Below are 20,701 nucleotides of genomic sequence, written 5' to 3'. Positions count from 1 at the left end.
ATATATTTACAGATATTTACAAATAGACAAGAACAGCTGCGAGCGGCACCACCGAGAACACAGTCCGAACTTCGTTGTCGTCTTCTACTCTGCGCACTCGTGCCATCGCTCTTTGTCGTCGTCGTCTACCCGCATCACTATTATGAGCGAAATATGGCTGGCGCTCTTACAGACGTATCTTGAAATAATTATAGCACATTTCCTTGCTAAAGCCGTGTAGAGTTTCACATTTGTTTGTCGGATGAATAGAAAGTTCACATGTGCAGCTGTAAAAACGTTGCGGCTACGGAGCGAAAGAAACATGAAAAACTCTAAAACGTCTTTTTGTGGTGCTTGCCTTTGCAAGTAATCGTATCTGTTGTGGTGAATACGTTCGCTTCGCCTACTTGTGCAAAACAAATTCTTGCGAATATAACGGTGTGGTTAATGCCGAAACCGAAAGTTAACCGTCATTGTAGAGCAAGAAAATTGATCGGTGTAGACATCAGTAGAATGCACGAAGTCGCCGGTAGCCAAAACTTGAAAAAGCCAAATCCGATAGAAGCGCGCGTTGTTGTTGACATAGGCCGTGTTTCGTTCAAAGGGAATTCTCGTGCACGAGGTCCTGAAGGTCCAGACGCTGTCAGCAACTGGTAAGAGTTTAGTGCCTTTTACCGGAGTTAAAATAGAGGCTCCGCTATCTTTCGAAAGCGCTGCTCCTAGCAACTCGCACAAAATAAGGAAAACTGCCTTCCATGAGGGCGCTCCAAAATAAGTCTAGGCGCTAGGTTTGTTGTTGTCAAACTACGAAATGTCAGCTTTTTTTTTCTCGTTTTTTTTTTTTTTTTTTTTTACGAACGGTATACTGCGCTAAACAAGGTCGGAAACGCGAGAATGCAGACGAATGCAAACGCTGCGGATATTTCGTTTGTCTGCCAACTTTCTTGCGATTTTACCGTGTTTTGTGGTCTTGATCTTTTAGAAATAGAAATGGATTATCAACTAGTTCAAAACTTCTTTATCCTCCTTGCATTAGGCCTGCCTTTGTACTGTGTAGCAATCGTTCACACGGGCTTGTTTAGCCCCGCCGCGGTGGCTCAGTGGTTACGGCGCTGGGCTGCTGACTCGAAAGACGCGGGTTCGATCCCGGCCGCGGTGGCTGAATTTCGATGAAGGTGAAATTCTAGAGGTCCGTGTGCTGTGCGATGTCAATGCACGTTGAAGAACCCCAGGTGGTCGAAATTTCCGGAGCCCTTCACTACGGCGCCCCTCATAGCCTGAGTCGTTTGGGACGTTAAACCCTAATAAACCAAACCAAACACGGGCTTGTTTAACATATGAACTGTACTTGTTGACTGACCAATTATGCAAAGGCTTTCAAAATGGTACGCTTTCAACTTGTAGAGCTGTCGCTGTGGGTGGACGATGTTACTGTCAGAAATCAACATGACTACTGTGAAGTTATTTGACCCTAAAGAGGGAATAAAAGTTCTCTACTTACTGCGTTTCCGCACCGAAGTTGTTGGATTCAACGTCATAAGAAGCCCACGTGTGAAACACCGCTGTTTGCAACTCGTAACCAGAGTCCTTGGGCGTCTTCATTGTTACCTTACATGCTGCTTCACAGCTGGGAAAAGTGGTGAGTGGAAGTTCGCTCTAAAAGCTTGCCCCAAAATGCGGTAACAAACGTACGTGGCCCCGAGAAAGTGCACGACGCCAGTGCCGGTGTATCCTCGCGAGTCATTCCCCCCCCCCCCCCCCCCAAGAGAGAAAGCGGGCTGTTTTGTTTATTTTATTTTTTTTCAGGAATCAAGCAATGAACTCAATTTCACACCTTATGCAATGCAGGAATTGGCATGCCTCAGTAATATGCTTTTGTGCTAGCAAGGACATTGAAATCCACTGCAGTGCTTGCAGGGTGTTGAACGCCGAATGCAGACAAATACATGCATTGTAGAAACCTGCATAGCATTGTTCACAGAGAATGACAAAAGTAATTGGCCGCTCCATAAAACATCGACACATACAATCTTTGCCCAAAATACACAGCCCACCATGTTTGCTTCGGAGCTTTGTTGTGTTTCTCCTTTTGCATTGTGAGGGGAACTCATCTTCACACCTCCAAAGCTGAGGAGTGCCAAATGTGCGAGAGAGGCCCGCTACTCTGCTCAGAAGCAAATCCTGTGGGCTGTGTATTTTTGGCAAACACTATATCTTATGCGCATTTTTTAGGATTATTCACCGTGGACCACATAGAGAGTGGACCACAGGTTTCATAAGTGGCATCTGTAAATGTGGTCAGTGCATGTGAAGTGTTTCCGGAATGTCAGCACATGAATTGTGAGTGCCAACTTAATGTACTACACATTTGTGGACACAGTACTTGATGAGCGCAGTGATTTTAAATTTTAATTCGTTATTTTATTTTGAGGTGGAAGTTGACAAGATTTCTATGCTGGGCAACATCGCTTTGACAAGCTTTGATGAGGGGCTCTTTAGTATATACAGGGTGATTTTTTAAAATCTTTACAGCTTTATAAAATTATGTTTATTGTCGTATGGATGCAGCTGCCTTCACTGAGTATGTTTTGGGCTCGGTGGACACAAGAAAACGAGATAATGGTTGGGGTAATGTGACTAATTAACCAAAATTTGTTAATTATTCACTTTATACTGCATGTTGCAGTTGCAGTTTTGAAGACGTGTGTTGATTCGAGACTAATGCAACTTACAAGACTTTCTAAAGTGCAATTCTGTGATATTATGGAGTTCACTGGGGTTCTTTAACGTGCACTGACATCGCACAGTACACGGGCCTCTAGAATTTCTTTGGAGGAGAAATTCTAGAGGCCCGTGTACTGTGCGATGTCAGTGCACGTTAAAGAACCCCAGGTGGTCGAAATTTCCGGAGCACTCCACTACGGTGTCTCTCATAGCCTTAGTCGCTTTGGGACGTTAAACCCCATAAACCAAACCAAACCAAACCAGTTTCAAATGTTGCCCTCCATTGAAGCATGTGTATTTGTGAACTCCATGTAACATATAGGTGTAATGGCAATTCACCTTAATAAATGAGCTTGCTAGGCTAACTCTCTGTTAGCAGTAGTTAGATACAGCTCAAGAACAAAGCAGTGAACTGCCTGTCATGACAGTTTGTCATGACATCGCAGTTAATCTGCTAGCACATCGCAGGTGAATGGCAGGCGCCTTCGTGAAATAGGACTAACTGCTTTGTCATGAGTCATGACAACCAATCGATCCCCGCAGGGAGGCGTCTGCAGCATGCAGACGTTGGTGAGTGGCGACACCACGGGGTTAACCCGAGCATCCGCAGGGACATCCCCGCAGGGGGATGATGGTGAACAATGCGTCACCACGGACCCGAGCATCCGCGCTTAGCCGTGCGTGGCATCGCCGTGTCCGGGGAAAAGGGGATCCTGGTGGTTGAGCTGATGCCGAGCGTTTGGACCCTTAAGGCCCCTCGGCGGAGGCAACACACCACTTTGGCCCCAGCTTCCTGTAGACGGCACCTCCGGCCTGACCCGACCGGGGGAAATCGGCAGTCGCCTTTTCCTGTTCTCCTCTCCATCTTTCACTTTCCTATCTCCTTTCTTACAACTCTCCTGTATCCTCCTCCCTTCTTGGTTTTTTCCTCTTTTTCCTGGCGGCGAGGGTTAACCGTGTGTGACCAACTACCCTGTGTTGAGTCATATTAGGTTATAGTTAAGGTGTACAGCTGGCGTGGGCAGGACTTTCTTTCAAGTTCCTGTCGCGTCCCCTTGTTGGACTCCATGGTGGGTGGCTGGCACCATGACCGAAAAACATCAATTTTTTATGGCTCCCCCCCTTTCCAAACCTGATCGCTCTCTTAAAAGAGTGCGGAACGAAGCAGAGAACTTTTTTTCCAAAAAGAAACCAACATTTGCCAAATTCCATGTCATCCACAGTGAAGTTCAAGATAAACAGGCCAGAATTCTATCCCCCTTCATGGTATCGAAGTGCTTAACAGAAGCTTTGGGCCCCGGCTACAAAGTATCCAAAATGACCAGTCGCGATTTATTGCTGGAACTCCGAGAAAATGTCCAAACCACCAAACTCTGTAACATAGTGTCTATTGGGGACACACCTGTCTCCATCACTGCACACCGATCCCTCAACACTGTCCGTGGCGTCATCTCAGAAAATGATTTTCTATACCTTACCGAGAAAGAAATGCTGGAAGGGCTTTCCGAGCAAAATGTCATTGATGTATATCGAATCAAGATCCGCAAGGACAACAAAGAAATAGATACCAAACACCTAGTCCTGACTTTTAACACATGCACATTGCCCGAAACCATCGACGTTGGATACCTCAAAGTAAATGTAAGACACTACATCCCTAACCCCCGAAGGTGCTTTAATTGTCAACGGTTTGGCCACGGATCGCAGAGTTGCCGCGGCCACAAAACTTGCGCGAAATGCGCGTCGAAGGAACACCATTCTGAGGAATGCGACGCAGCTCTATGCTGCGCTAATTGTGAAGGAGAACATGCTGCGTACTCCAGGGCGTGTCCGTCCTGGAAGAAGGAAAAGGAAATCATCACCATTAAGACCAAGGAAAACATTTCATTCAAAGAAGCCAGAAGGCGTTTTGCACTGACAAATACATTCTCTTTCACAGCCAAACCAAACTATGCTGACGTGGCGCGCAGGGGCGGTGCACCACGCAGCACTCCGGCATCTGCCGCGGCCACTCCCACCGCGCCTGTGGTAGTGCCATCAACGCCCCAGGCAGAGACAGCCAAGGCTGCTCTGCCAACTCCAAGCCAGGGAGTGCCGGCCCATGGGCCAGCATCCCGCAGGACTTCCCCCCGTCGGGGGAGGCCTGACACCAACACATCCGCGGCTTCGCGGTCCTCCAGCACCTCTGGTGAGGTGATGGATACAACTACCACTCCGCCCGCTTTGCGGCGGCGGACCGGCTCTCACGAGCGAAGAAAAGATAAAACCCCGGTAACGGGCCCAGAACAGTAAATCCCTTCAGTTCCATTCACACCCAAAAAAAACAAACATGATATTTGCGATTCAATGGAACTGTAGAGGAATGTTAAGGAACTACAGTGATATAACACATATTCTAGGGTCCGTGATGCCTCTAGCTCTATGTCTCCAGGAGACCAATCTTGGTCCACAACATTCAAATATCTTAAAGCATTATACAACTTTTAGGCGTGATCGCGAACATGCAAGTAGACTCTCGGGAGGCGTCGCAATCATCATCCAAAGCGGCGTCCCGGCTCAAGAAATCAAACTGAAAACAAAACTTGAGGCGGTTGCGGTTAGCGTCATCAGCTACAAAACCATAACAATATGTTCTGTATATCTTCCCCCACACATCACATTAACATGCCAAGATCTAGAAGGCCTGATCGATGAACTGCCGGAGCCATTTCTGGTAGTTGGCGATTTTAACGCTCACTCTCCGTTTTGGGGAAGCGAACGCTGCGACTCTAGAGGCCAAACAATCGAAGATTTTATACTTTCGAATAATGTCTGTCTTTTAAATACGGGAAAAGCCACATATTGCTGCCCAAGCTCAGCAAAAATGAGCTCTCTCGATTTAGCCTTCGCATCACCATTACTTTTTAACGATTTTAAATGGGATGTTTTAAATGACCCCATGGGCAGCGATCACTTACCTACCGTCATCAGGCTCTCATCATCCACTCCAATCATCCCCACAAGGCCACGGCGCTGGAAAATTCAGCTTGCCGACTGGTCACTCTTTACAAAAAGTGCCACTCTGGAAAAGGAATTTTGTGACGACCTTAGCACAGATGAAATTAATCAGAAGTTTACTGAATGAATAATATCGGCCGCAACACTCGCTATACCACAAACAACAGGACTTGCACAAAAGAAACACAAAGTGTGGTGGACAAAAGAATGCACATTAGCAAAAAAACAACAAAACAAAGCCTGGAGCGCTCTGCGTCGATATCCCACTGCAGAGAACTTACTTACCTTTAAGAAGGCAAAAGCCAGAGCGCGGTATGTCCGAAGAAATGCAGAAAAAACCTCTTGGCAGAAATATGTCTCCTCAATAAACAGCTCAACAACATCAAAGAAAATGTGGGAAAAAGTGCGTAAATTTACTGGTGACCATACCCCTTTCACACTTCCTCTCTTGACAGCACCCGGGACACAAACATCTTTAGAAGAACAGGCCAACATACTGGGCGAGCATTTTGCTGAGATCTCAAGCTCATCCAACTACACAAGCACATTTCAAAAACACAAAGCAATAGCTGAAAAACAAAAATTTCCATCTGGAGCAGGTGTTCATGAGGATTACAACCAGCCTCTCACACTACAAGAAATAAATAAGGTATTATCTTCTGGAAAAAAGACAGCACCAGGACCAGACAACGTGCATTACGCTATGCTTGCACATCTCTCCGAGGCTGCTGTAGAGGCACTGTTAAAATTCTTTAATAAAATCTGGATAACTGGAAATATACCTGACGAGTGGAAAAAAGCAGTCATAATACCCTTTCTCAAACCCGGAAAACCACCAACAAGTCCTAGCAGTTACAGACCAATAGCCCTCACCAGCTGCATTGCTAAATCTTTCGAAAGTGTAATAAACATTAGACTGACCTTCGTACTTGAATCTCGGCAACTACTAGATAAACACCAATGTGGGTTTAAGAAAACATGCTCCACCACAGATCACCTTGTCCGCCTAGAAAACACCATCCGGGAGGCGTTCATCCACAAGCAGCACTGTATTGGGGTCTTCTTCGACCTGGAGAAGGCCTACGATACTACGTGGAAGTTCGGCATCCTCCGTGACCTAGCAGAGCTAGGTATCCGCGGCAGGATGTTGAACTGCTTGAACGACTTCCTGGCTAACCGCACATTCCGAGTCCGCCTAGGAGCAACTCTCTCCATGACTTTCACCCAAGAGAACGGCGTACCCCAGGGGTGCATTCTAAGCACGACACTCTTCATAATAAAAATGAATTCCTTAGCTAAAGAAATACCCAAGTCCATAATGTATTCAGTTTATGTAGATGACCTACAAATAGCATGCACGTCCTCCAGCATATCAACCTGTGAGAGACAAATACAAATCACACTAAATAAACTAGGTTCTTGGGCAGACAAAAATTGATTTAAATTTTCCCCTCAAAAAACAGTAGCTGTTCTTTTCTCATTGCGACGAGGCCTACAGGTCGATCCCAGTCTATACCTGAATCACACTGCGCTACCAATTAAACAAGAACACAAATTTTTAGGCCTAACTTTCGACAAGAAACTCACATTTCTACCACACATTAACAACCTTAAAAAGAAAGCTTCTCAAGCCCTCAATGTCTTAAAAGTGCTCTCACGGAAGCGGTGGGGGTCCGATAGAGCAAGCCTTTTACAAATATATCGCTCTCTGGTGCGCTCCAAGCTGGACTACGGGTGCATAGTATATGGCTCGGCAAGAGCATCCTACTTGAAGAGATTAGACCCCATTCATAATCTTGGTCTCCGCCTATCATCTGGAGCATACAGAACATCACCAGTAGCCAGCCTATACGTTGAAACTAATGAGCCCGCTCTTGAGGACCGAAGAATCGCACTAACATGCACATACGTCTTAAAAATCCGTTCTCTTCCGAAACATCTCTGCCATCCAGTTGTCACCAAGTGCCCATCTAAAAGATTATTCATCAACAAACCACATTCTATCAGGCCATTACTACTGCGCTTTGAAGATAAATGTGAAGAGCTAACAGTACTAGATGCCCTACCGAATATTGCACAAAGGAATGAATATTTGCCACCATGGTACAGCCTGCCTTCAGTATGTGACTTCACAATGACACATTTAGACAAAAAGCAAACGCCAAACGAGTACATATTACAGGAATTCTTTGCACTACAAGAAACGTATGACACCTACATTGAATTTTATACCGATGGCTCAAAAACAGAAAGTCATGTTGGAAGTGCAGTAATCCAAGAAAAAAATAAACAGATAATGCGACTACCAGAATGCGCATCAGTTTTTACTGCTGAGTGTTATGCCATCTTCATAGCTGTAGAAAAAATAGTAAGAGAGAACATCAAAAATAGCATCATTTACACCGATTCCCTCAGTATGCTCAAAGCACTGCACTCCAGGAATGCTACTGAACCCATAATAGGAAACATCATACATAGCATAGTTAAAATCACAAAACAAAAGCACAACATTAAATTCTGCTGGGTTCCTAGCCATGTTGGAATTGTAGGTAATGAGAAAGCAGATGTATGTGCTGCACAAGCCCGGAATGGCCAAATAAAGCAAGTGAACATACCGCACAGGGATTGTTTAAAGTTTATCTACAGTAAACTCAGAAATAAGTGGCAGGCAGCATGGGAAGAGCACGTAAACAACAAATTACATTCTGTTAAGCCCATTTTAGGGGAATGGCAATCGTGTAGGCATCAAGAACGTTTTACCGAAGTTATTTTATGTCGGCTCCGCATTGGACACACCCACCTCACGCACAACTTTCTGCTAACCAAACAAAACAAACCTCTCTGTGACATGTGTGGTGCTGAACTCACAGTGAACCACATTTTAATTTCATGTGTAAAGCTAGAAGAACTAAGAAAGAAATATTTTACAACATTTTACAGGGAAACCACCCCATTACACCCCATGTTACTTTTAGGTGATCGAGCACTGGTTGACATCTCATGTATTTTTAGGTTTCTCAAGGAAGCAAGCATTTTAAACAAACTCTAAGTATAGAAAGCTTCACCTTTAACAAAAACTCTAACCTTGTGTTTGGCGCATCATAGCCTCAGTTGCTTTTGCGCCATTAAAATCAATATAACTAACTAACTAACAACCAATCGACACCACTGGCTGAAGGGCCTCCTTTGATGGATGTTTGCCGCTTTGTTAGTTAGTTTTATCTGGCTGTTCCTTGAAACCTCTCTCTGGATGTTCCTTGAAACCTGGTTGAAACGCACTAAAGTGTCATGATGATAAAGTACGAACCACCATTAGAGGAGCGTCTACGATTGCAACAGGCGAACGCAGTTGACAGTGTGCTGTGCTTCGGTGCAAGCAGCGCCCCACTGTGCCAAACGCAGTAGTCGCCGCACCTTTTTGATTTTGCAGTGTCGTGCCAAGTGGCACTATAATTAATTTTCAAGTAAAGCCCCTTATATTCAAAGGCAGTAACAAATAACAGGACAGGACTTAGTGATTGAAATGACTATAGGCTTCCATTTGACTTTATTATGCTGACCGGCCTCCACTGTTTATGGTGGTCCTGCATGGTCAGTTTCCGTTGTGATCCGGACACAAGATCTGTGCGGCCGTACTTCCAAGAGGGTATCTCCCGATTTGTTGAAGAATAGAAAACTCTAATGTATCTGCTGCAGGGGCTGTCTGGAGTTGATGTAGCATCACAAACAAGGTTGATGAGTTTGGAGCGCTAGTTGATAATGGTAAGCTGTCCATTATTCTTGGTACCTTACCATACTTAGCTAATGATGTTGTCAGTGGTGAGGTATTCTGAGACCACTTTAAAAGTTGCAGTAAGAATAGATACTTGCCTGGAGGTATATTCACTCTTGAGAATACTAGGATTTCTTCTTAAAAGATAAATGCTGACGCCAGCCAGTGTGAAGTTGTATGACGTAGACCGATGCTGAATAATAACTCTTGGCCCTGTGCCATTGCGCTGCTTCACTAGGTATGTCAGACCAACTCGCCCACCAGTTCATGTTGTACAACTGATTCATCTGTTGATGTGCTGATGCAGTTGGCAGTGACAGTTGACGCAATGCGAAACAGACGTCATGGTGATTGGAGGGGACTTCAGTCTGCCTCGTATTGATTGGACTTCGTTTTTTTCTACCATGGGCCAGTAAAGCCAAGAATTGATCAGCTTGGCTGAACTTTTTGCGTTGTGTCAAACCTCCTTGGAGCTGACACGTGGAAATTGGATTTCAGATTTGTTTTTCACTGATCAACCTGAATTCGTCCGCTTCACTTGTGCTCCCTGGAATAAGCGATCACAATGCAGTACTTTCTGAAATGAAGGTTGAACACTTGAGAAGCATCAGAACCATAAGCAGATAAGTATATAACTGCAAGAGAGCACCTGTGGGCTTGATAAATGAGGAGTTGAATGAGTGAGTACCTAATGGTTTTTGAAACATATGCCCAGAGCAACTTTATATTCGAGGAAAAGATGTTTGAACTGAAGCGACACCTTGCTCTGTCATGGATATTGACAAAAAGGAGAAGTAAAAGCAAACCTTAGTTTACTCGGGAGCTTGTAGTCTTCCGTGCAAAAGGCACTGAGTTTAAGGTGCATTTAAATGAAAACAGACGGAGAAAGGAAAATTAGTTGGAGCTTTAAGAAATCAGACAAAATGAAAGTATCTGTGACAGCAGTGAAACAGTCATGCAGTGTTTCAGTGAAGTAGAGGTTAAAAGATGATCTAAAGGAATTCTGGAAGCATGTAAAACAGAAGTAGCTACACCAAAAACAGTAGCTATACCACCCCTTGTGTCTTGCATTAGTTTTGTTGATGATGTTGCCGAAAAAACTCGGCTCTTTAATGATTGTTAGTTCTGTTTTAAACTCTGCAGTGTTACAGGATGTATGAATAGCTTAGATTTCCAGGCCGAGTTTAGCGTTATGGAAGCACCAGTAGTATACTGTCTTTGTTGCAGAATCGGAATGTTGCCAAGGCTTGGGGTTCTGATGACTTGCCAAACAATTTGTATAAGCTGTAGGATTGCGATACGGGGATAAATGCGTTTTTCCCGCTTATTGGCGGCTGGCCATTCAAATTGCCGACCCCACCCCGTGATCGCGCGTGCTACGGAGCGGAGCACGGCGGGCCGTGCTCTATGGGAACAAAGGAGCGACACTGGCTGGCACCAAAAGGCATTTATTGCCGCTGGTACTGCTGGGGAGCCGTAACCCAACTCACCAGCAGGGTTACGAGCGAATGTTCGCCCACTCTAGGGCAGGGGAGAAACTCCTGAGGCCGGACGGGACGAGTCTGGGGGAAGCATTCCCGCTTGCTTGCGTCACATGGGCCGCCTCCGGATTCCTCTTCTCCTAGTTACCGTCTCTGCTTCCACCGCTCTCCGTCTCCTGGCCTCCGTTCCCGTTCTCCGATGCTCCGCCGCCAACCCGCCTTCCACGCGGAAAACTAACGGCCGCAGTTCCGGAGGCAAGAACTGCACCGCCAGCGACTCAAGACCTGCCTGTTTCCGTGCCCGCCATTACCGTGTTCGTTGAGGGAGTCGCCATCGAAGCACTTGTTGATACTAGCCGTTTCCGTTCTCAGTCACACCCTCTGTCACAGACTCAAAAAAGTGACGACGCCCCTTCCTGCCGTTTCTGTTCGCACCGCCAGCGCTCAGGACATTCGACCATTAGCCGCCTGCACCACCCGCCCGCTTATCGAGGACGTTCCATACATGTTCCAGACGTTCATCGTCCTCGCCCGCTCATCTCACGACGTCATCCCTGGTTGAGACTTTTTCCTGTCGCCATGTGCTTGAGCCGCAGCGTGGTCACTGGGGCGTGCAACCAACAGCGGGCGCTCCGCCATCTCGCTATTTACTTTGGCACGCGTGCTTCTTCAAGCCCGAGCGCTTTCCATCGTTGGTAGCCGCTCTTGACGGACAAGAGGAGGTCAGAGGAAGGGGGAGGTAGTGGTGGGGGGGGGGGGGGGGATTGACGCGCTTACAAAAACGAATCCCTCGCAGCATCTTATGTGGTCCTCAAGAGCCGACCTAACTGATAGCGTTAGACCGATATGTCTTGCCTCTCCACACATCACGCCGTCATTGACTGCGCCTGTGCTCAGCTTGAGTTATCGCCCTTCAGTGACGGACCCTTGGACATACCCGGTGCTGCTGCCGCTACTGTGGTCGTCTCAGAGGACACAGGCGTTCCGCCTTTCTCTACAGTGCTGGTGCCTCTTTCTTGTGCTGCTCTCTCCGACGCAACTGCAATTTATGCGCCCTCTTTGCGATGCGATGTCGACCCGCGGCACCAAACAGAGCGTGACGTAGTCTATTCGCCGATTCGGTAAGGTATGCATCTTTCGCCAGAGATGGCGCCAGAGTAACGCACGCTGCAAGCGCGCCGGCCGTTCGCCCAAGTCGAGTCTCATCGGCAGCAAAATGCTGTGCGCGCTGACCAAGTTGAAACCCAGAGCCGCCCTCGTTCGGCACTGCATGTTTCGTACGCGTTCGCTTACAGTTCGAGTACCTCAGTAGCTGCCCTCAAAAATCGCATTACCGAGAAACATACTTGTCTGCTAATTTTATCTCTTGTCAAAGCCGTGTAAACGACTTACTTCGCTTGGGAGTCGCAGCAGAGTCGCTGCACAAGCAGGGGATAGACCGAGATGTGACAGTGCCTTAGAAAGACTCACGTAACCTCAAAAGTGCGTCAGACCCGCTGCGGTGGCTCGGTGGTTATGGTGCTCGGCTGCTGACCCGAAAGATGTGGTTTCGATCCCGACCGCGGCGGTCGAATTTCGATGGAGGCGGATTTCTAGAGGCCCGTGTACTGTGCGATGTCAGTGCACATTAAAGAACCCCTGGCGATCGAAATTTCCGGAGCCCTCCGCTACGGCATCCCTCATAGCCTCAGTCGCTTTGGGACGTTAAACCCCCATAAACCATCAAAAGGGCATCAAAGTGAAGCGGGTGGGGTGTTGGGAGCCCCGAGGCGTCGATGGGTCAGCCTGGGAGGGATCTGGCAAAGCCAGTTTGAGGCCGGAAATTGATGTAGCCTGAAGCGGAAGGGGCCAAGCCGCATGCCAGATCCTATCAGGTGAGACAATGCAGTTTAATATTTTCTGTTGATACTTTATGTGCAGGTCCATCTGCGTTAGCAGCCAAGCACAAGAGCAAGATTTGAATGACTCGGGAACACTTCGTTTTGAAAGCACGACATCCTGCTTCTGAAATGCCACCTACTAAGCCGAACGCAAGGGATAGTGGCCGTATCATTGCATTGCCCTCATTCGTATCTGCGAACTTTCACTTTGCATCCTCAGGTAAGACGAAGTGGGGTTGGAATGGGGGCTTGTTTTTTTTGCCAGGCTGTCACGACAGGTGTCTTTTGGCCAGCTGCCATTTCTTCCGGAAGCAGCCCGTTCTCCTGCTTTCAGGTTTCAAGCGATAAATTTCACTGGAAGAGAAAAACAAAAAGCGTGTGATAAATTGATGAAGCTCGAGGCATTAAAGACAAGCTGTCACAGGGGTCTGCCATGAGGTTGATTCATAAAGTAGATGAAATCGTGGGTACAGTTGAACCTGCATGTAGGGTTGGGGGTTCATGCTGATGAACCTTTTTTGGCCGCTTACTTTAGGTACTGTGCATTGATGTTACCAGTTTGTGCCTTTTGAAGTGTGAGAGTGCAAACTGAATAAGGCTGGTGGGTTTTAAATGACCCTTGAAACACTTGGCATCAGGAGCAAGAAAAGCGAAATACTGATAGATGTGTGATTGGCCATTATCATCTTGCAAAATTTTTCAGCCTAGCTTATGTAGCTCCAGAGATGTTGGCGACTAAGGACGATAGTGATTAACAATAACCCTGCTTTTTTTCCCCTCTGAACTCATATACCCGAGCAAGCCAGAAAAAAAAAATTAACGGGTGGGGATCACGTTCTGCCCACGAAAGCGTTGCCTGGCTTGGTAGTTTACTTTTTCTGGCCACTCGCTTCCCTGTCGCGGTACAAGCCTGGAAAGGAGTGACAGGCTGCTGTCTACAGCAGCTACTGCTCCACGCCTCGTTTGCCTGCTTCGTCTATGAACATCATCGCAGTATTGAAGCGACAGCTTCACTGCGTCATGTAGAGCCAAAATCACCGGGCCGAGCTGAAGCCACTACTGCGCATGCGACCCACAACAGGTCTTCTGCCGTCGGCTTCTCCGCTGCACGGCTGCCGACTGTGCAGCCTTGCTGCACGCATTACGCATGCGCAGTAGCTGCAGGTGCACATCGTTGCTTGGCCACTTTATAAACAAAGGGTGCGAAGTGTATGTGTATGAAGCTATTGTGTACACTCTAGGTTTAACCGGAGCTAAACCACCAGCAAATTTTTTGGCTAGCCAATGACCACCTCTCTCACGATGTCGCATTGCAGGATTTGTGCAAAAGATTGTCAGCGGACGTCAGCACAAGGCACGGGGATTAGAACTTACAAAATTTAATTGTAAATTCTTGCTGTGCTTTTGAGGACCTGTGTATTAGTACTCAGTGGTCTTTACTCTACGTAATGCACTCATTTTATAGCTAGTTCAAAACTGTTTCACGGGCCCTTTAAAGGGACATGAATGGAAACGTGTAGTCAGGCTGCACTGGTAGGTTATTTCTTGTCAGTGTTTTCTTGTAGAGGCCAAGCCCAAGCACAGGATTCAGCATTAGCTCTTTGTTGGGTCTGAGCCAAATGGCTACACACTTGTGAGCTTATGAGCAGGACTGCCCGGGAGGCTGGCAGGTTTTTCGACTCGTGCCCAGTGCAGGCATGATGGGAAAGTGCAAGATGGAGACTGCTTTCTCCCATGCTTGTTAACCATGCATCATGCTCCTGCCACTCCTTGCTTGGCAGGCAAAGTAATGAAGCACGCTTGATGCCCCTGCTGGTGTTTTGCTCATCGGGCATTCCAGAACCTGCAACGTCAGTGGTTGTGTGCGGCAGCATTTATTGTGTTACACAAATGCGTTGAGCTAAGCTAACCGGAGCCGCACTGAGTCGCATCATGTACAGTTCTGCACACTATGAAGTGGTTGTCATGAGTGTAACCTGAGCTGTCGATGCTTTTTAGATTCATGAAGTGAATGGCTCTTTTATTAGGTCACCAGCCTTAGCTGTTGACGCAAAAGACCTTCAATTTCTGAGTGCTGTACTACTTTGGCATATCATTGCCACCCCAGTGAGAAAGTTTACGTGGCGTGTGCATTCATATTTGTTAGCACTGATTGACTGGATTTCACTGAAACCTCATTCGTGACTTTGTGCTTGCGGTGTCCTTGTCTTCCATGCTCATTGGTTGTGCGTTTCTCATTATGATGGCAGTTTGCCCCACTTACTGCTTTTCTTATTGGACAGTATTGTTGCTGAGAGTGACTTAGTTCCAAGGATCCCCCTCCTTATTTTTTACCATGTGAAGTGGAGTAGGAAAATGGTTCGGTTTGGTTTATGGGGTTTAACGTCCCAAAGCGACTCAGGCTATGAGAGCCACCGTAGTGGAGGGCTCTGGAAATTTAAACCATCGGGGGTTCTTTAACGTGCACTGACATCGCACAGTACACGGGCCTCTAGAATTTCGCCTCCATAGAAATTCGACCGCCGCGGCCGGAGAAGAGTTTGTGTTTAGGTGAATGTAGTGCACACTGCTTACTCAGATGCTCATTGGTCTAGGAATAGCACAACCTACTTGTGGAGTTAAAGTATAAATTCTAGTTTTCCAATGTTCTTCCTCTCTCATTTTCTCACCCAGGATCTCTTGATCCCAAAGTGCCTTTCAGGTTTAATGCGCCGCCTTCCGAGAGTACCAGTCCACCAAAGCCACCTCCTATGCCTCAGTTGGTAAGAAAATATGCTGTAAATTCTTGGTCTACTGTGCTTTACTTCTGTTGGTTACAGTAGACAATGCATTTAGTCACCTGCAGGGTTCGGGAGCTGTGTCCTGAATCAGGAATAGTCTTCACGAGGATTAGAGTATAATTGGGTTGTACAATGGTTGTCATCGCAGCGGGAATAGAATGGACGTAGTATAGGGCAAATTTTTCTGACAGATGAAAACATCGGTCTACTTTTGCTACTTTTCTTCATTGGTCTTTCAGTGGTTCATAGCCACTAAGAAGCTTTAATTCCCTGCGCACAAACCGTGCGTGTACTGGTACAAAATTCATTTCTTCGCTGAGCAGGCCTCAGTATGCGGTCTCTGTAGAAATTTTGATAGTGAAGAAACGGATAGCAAAGAAAGGATCTTGTTGCTCACAAAAAAGGCTCGTGGTTTTCTTTTTTATTTTCAGAGTTGTACCCTCACTGTTGCATGCTGTAGTTTTCATTAATGGTTTCCTGCATGTAACACAAGACATGTTAAGGGATTTACGCCCTAGAATTATCTAAGGAGGTGCGAAGTAGCACAAATGCATCAATGTTGTTGGCATCAGGATGGCAGCTTTCCCATGTATACTCTTTGATGTAGTCAAGATTTTTAATGAGCCATCTGGACTAATTAGTTGATTAATAAATAAAAATGCTATCATATTTGTGAGTGAAATGCATGTGACACTTCAATGGTTATTCACGCATTTCGGATTTTGGTTTATTTTTGTGTGCAAGAATGCTTGCACGAGTTAGTTGACACATCTAGAAGAGTGCGGTGAGGGGCTAGTTGGTACGACATTATGAGAACAAAGAATAACTGCGCAAAAAGGACAGGACAAGAGAAAGACAACCACATGGGACAAACGCATGCGTTTGTCCCGTGTGGTTCTTTTTCTTTTGTCCTGTCCTTTTTGCGCAGTTATTATTTGTTCTCATAGTTGACACACCCTGTATATGACACTGCTTCACCTGTCATGCTTGAGTATCTACTTTAACATTATGTAGTAACTCCTTTTCATGTAAACGACAAGGCGAGTGCAAGGGTAGCGAAGTAGGAGCTGAATCTGTGTTCTAGTGAGGGAATTAATGTGTCAAGTGGGAGGTGAATAGGGGATATTCAAAATTCCGCAAGTGCGCTTTCCCGCATAACAATGTTGCCCCAAACAAGATGGCTGACAATGCGTTTCCAGTTGAAACAAAGCAAGAAAGACTGATGTTTTGTTTGATTCTTCCAAAATACGTTTTTTACATTCTATCCACACCTTTAGCGCCTGTCCTGAAGCCCACGTAGTTCCTTTATAGCGAAGTCGGCCATCTTGTTTGGGGCAACATTGTTATGCGGGAAAGCGCACTTGAGGAATTTTGAATATCCCCTATTGCTTTACCCTCAACTATCACAGCCCGGTTAGTTGCTGCAGCCTCACTTTTCTCGCTGCTCTCCTCTGTTGCAAAGGTTGCTAACAGGGCAAATACACATTTTTTGTTGCGCACAACTGAATCTGCAGATCAACCTGGAGAAGTACCCGGACAGTGCTGTGTTTTCGAATGTGGAGTTTGTGGTTCAGTCGGAGAAGTACTCGGTGTCAAGGAGCTTCAGAGCTCACAAGCAGTTTCTGGCCATGAGGAACGAAGTTTTTGGCACAATGTTCTTTGGCAGCCTGCCTGAAAAGGACAAGGTCCATATCACAGACCTGCATCCGTGTGGCTTTTTTGGACTACTCAAGTGAGTATCTGTCCATGTGTGTCTATAAATAATTTCAATAATGGCTTTGGAAGTAAGTAGAATGTGGGCTGAAGTAAAATTTCTCGATGCCTTTACTGCCATTCAGGGGGGGTGTGGTGCTAATTTTTCTATCATGGGTCGTAACTTTGGGCCAGGGTCGCAAAGATTGCATGAGCTTCTGCTGTGGACGTAAAATCGACCCCAAATTCCTACCTGAACAAAACTACAATGTGTAGCAGCAGTAGTGCATTGTCTCTTATCCCAAAGAGCTGAAATACTGCTTTCCAGAGTGATATTGCGGTGTAATAACATAGTTTCTGCCCCAAAACGGTATGTCTCAATCCTGGATGGTAATGCCGGGTATTAAGACAGCCTAATTTGAAGTGCATTGCAGCTGCAGCTTAGAACTACATGCCTGTTCTCTGCAATGGCCTGATGGTTTTTCGCAGCCTGACATATTGAATAACTAGTGAATGTCTGAGCAGCGTTTGCACTAAGCTGCATTGAGCTCGTGCTGGCAGCATTAACATAGAGAATACCAACGTATTGTCTGATGCTGTAGTCTTTATGTCACCATTGAAAGAGGGGCTATACATACATAGATGTCATTAGGATTGGCTTTTGATGCTTTTATGGCTTTCACCTTACGTATCGTCCAGTTCATATTGTGCTTACTGCCTTTTGAAGCTCAGGAGGACGCAGATGTGAAATCAGTTGTCAAGATGCATTTTTCTGCTAATACAAGATGGTGTTTTCTTTATTCCTCGCCTGTTCTCCCGCAGATACATCTACTGTGGAGCCTGCTTGCCCGACTCTTTCGAAGAGGCCATTTACATCCGCGAAGCCGCAGACAAGTACCTCGTGCCGGAGCTGGTAACGGTGTGCTCCAAGTACATCGCGGAACACTTGACTCCCGACCGGGTGTGCCCGCTCATCGACTGCCTGGCGACCACGGACACGGAGAGGATTGACGCCGCCGCACTGCGCATGCTCAGGAACGACGCCCTAGCAGTGCTCAACGCGGAGTCGTTCGTCGACTCACACGACACCACCGTGGAGGCCGTCCTAAACGTCGTTTGCGGAGTGCCCGAGAGCTGCGTCTTCCTGGCCATCCGGAGGTGGGCGGAGGAGAAGTGCCGCAAGTCTCTGTCCAGTGGCGAAACGCCCGTGGAGGTGGATGCTGTTCTGCGGCCGTTCCTGCCCAAGCTGCGGTTCCTCGCGCTGACGCCGCTGGAGTACGTGAAAGGACCCGGTTCCTGGAACCTGCTCAAGAGTAACGAAGACTTTGCCATACTCAGGAACATCATCGTGCGCGGTTCGGTGCCCCTGCCGTCGTGGGTGTGCACTGATGACACTGCTCGCGGCCAGTTCCGGCAGCTTGTTGCGTTGAAGCCGCTTCCGACGACCGGTTCACTGTCGAAGGAGGTGGAAACAGCAGGCCGGGCTTTAGAAGAAAGTGGAGACAAAAAGCAATGATTACCCTAGTTATTACCGCACAGGATGAGAAAGCATTTTGTGAAACAAGGCTCAATCCAGTGTGCATTAAACATGTGGTAAAGTTTTGTAACTAACTGTGGAGTTCAAAACAATGGTTCAAGGTGGACCTGATGGTGATGTTGATACTTACCTCCAAGTTAGATTGATGCTAGGTTATTTGCACTTTACATCGGCGGAAAAAAAGGCAACAAAAGACACACTTGCTCAGACAGCGTTCAATCCTGACAGAAGTGAAGTGAGCGTTAAGAATGCCGTTTATTAGCACGTACAATATTCACTGTAGTGTGTGTTCCTTTCCTTCACTGTGTTTGTCCTCCGTCTGGCAGTGTCAGACACGGAATTACAAGTTAGATATGGTAAATTTGAACGGATTTAAAAAGGCTGCAAACCAGGTGCGTAGTTTAGGTGGCTACGCGCAGTTTTGCGAAGTATCACAGCCATGCGTGCCATGAAACACAAGAAAACAGGAAAATGGCGGCTCTGTGGACGGAGGGTGCACGTCGATGTCTGAGTACGAAGAGCGCACCAGCTGGCCGCTTCAACGTACATTTTTTGCACAAAATGGCGTTTCAAGATCAACAGCTGAAAATGCCGATTTTTCATGACTGACTGACTGACCAGTCAGGAGGCTGTATGTGTTGTGACCTTCTGACTGGTTCCAGGCAGTGGGCGGCAGAAAGGTCGGTGGGCGGATGAGATTAAGAAGTTCCCGGGGATATGGTGGCTGCAACTGGCAAAGGACAGGGTTAATTGGAGAGACATGGGAGAGGCCTTTGCCTTGCAGTGAGCGTAGTCAGGCTGATGATGATGATTACATAATAATATAGTAACCTAGCATGCCACTACGAAATGGAACACCTCTACAAAGATCTACAAAATCATGCTAATACTGCACAAATCACAACACATTCCTTTTTGACAGTTTGTCATTGCTTCATGAACTGTCATACACCTGTGCTGTCACTGCTTATAGTTCAGCTTTTCTCACAAGTCATTCAAAACACCACGCTACACACCATTCCCTTCCTCTGCGGGCATGATTCCATCTGTGCTAGCTGCCTGTTTATTACTAAACAGTTGCACTAAACCAGCTATTAAATTTGCTAAAACTGCACTATGGTCTAAATTACTGCAGAGCATGATGCAAGAGCAACTGCTGTAAATGCTGATTTTTCCTGTTGAAATTTTTCCAAAAGTGAAATTTGAGCATCGCAACGTCCCTCGGGTCACTCGATAACTCTTCACACCTCAGATTCTGCCTGCCACAATAAGTAACAGAGCACTTTCATCCGACTACACGTCTAAACGCTAAAAATCAATATACTTAAAACACAAGCAGCCTAAGAAACTACCAATCTTGCATAATAGCATATCAGGGGCTTGTTCCATTAACAGATACATTGCTATTGTAATCAGGTGTGCTTATATAATCTGTATTTAGGGCACAATCATTCCAAACCACTCTTCCAGCATGCCCAACTATGTGCATCTGTCGGTTTTTTTTTTCTTCTTACGTGCAGAGGTTGTATGGAGCCATTCAGTACCATTTAATGTGTTCTGCAGTTCTGTTGTACAACAGAGACTGCAATGCATTTTCTATTAAGTGTGGCACTAAACAGCAGTAAAAAGCAAGTTCCTTGGATTGTCCTGGTAACAAAGGAACAGCATTTTCAACTGCATTGACATTTCGTACAGTTGACTTCTTTAGCGCACATTTAAATGCCACGAACCAACAGCAAAGCAAGATACTTAAACAGGAAGAAATAAGTCCGACGCTAGCAAGTTGCAATCGAAAAAGCTGCTCATGCTAATGCTGCACGTCGCAGAGTTTATTTCTCAAAGCTCAGCTGAAATGCCGT

The 20,701-nt window shown here is 46.4% G+C and overlaps 1 protein-coding gene across 2 annotated transcripts; it reads left to right on the top strand.

Moving 5' to 3' along the window:
* The first annotated feature begins 578 nt into the window (after positions 1–578).
* On the top strand, positions 579–18,916 carry LOC149366482 (BTB/POZ domain-containing protein 6-like). Of its 2 annotated transcripts, XM_089550924.1 has the most exons (5): positions 579–632; positions 12,874–13,053; positions 15,507–15,595; positions 17,128–17,345; positions 18,128–18,916. In XM_089550924.1, exons 2-5 carry the CDS (start codon positions 12,915–12,917, stop codon positions 18,819–18,821), a joined length of 1,140 nt encoding a protein of 379 aa, XP_089407050.1. In that variant the 5' UTR covers positions 579–632; positions 12,874–12,914; the 3' UTR covers positions 18,822–18,916. The 2 variants fall into 2 exon arrangements, with proteins under 2 accessions (XP_089407050.1, XP_089407057.1); XM_089550931.1 differs by lacking the exon at positions 12,874–13,053 and having other exon boundaries at positions 587–632.
* The last annotated feature ends 1,785 nt before the right edge of the window (positions 18,917–20,701 follow it).

The sequence above is a fragment of the Amblyomma mixtum genome, chromosome 1 (genome assembly GCF_055824585.1).
Source record: "Amblyomma mixtum isolate Tamu chromosome 1, ASM5582458v1, whole genome shotgun sequence".
NCBI lineage: Eukaryota > Metazoa > Arthropoda > Arachnida > Ixodida > Ixodidae > Amblyomma > Amblyomma mixtum.
This window is presented reverse-complemented; position numbering and strand designations above follow the sequence as displayed.

Coding starts and splice junctions, on each gene's coding strand:
- LOC149366482 (XM_089550924.1), top strand. CDS start 12,915: ATGACTCGGGAACACTTCGTTTTGAAAGCACGACATCCTGCTTCTGAA. Junction 13,054..15,506: donor CTTTCACTTTGCATCCTCAG/GTAAGACGAAGT, acceptor TTTCTCACCCAG/GATCTCTTGATCCCAAAGTG. Junction 15,596..17,127: donor CACCTCCTATGCCTCAGTTG/GTAAGAAAATAT, acceptor CTGAATCTGCAG/ATCAACCTGGAGAAGTACCC.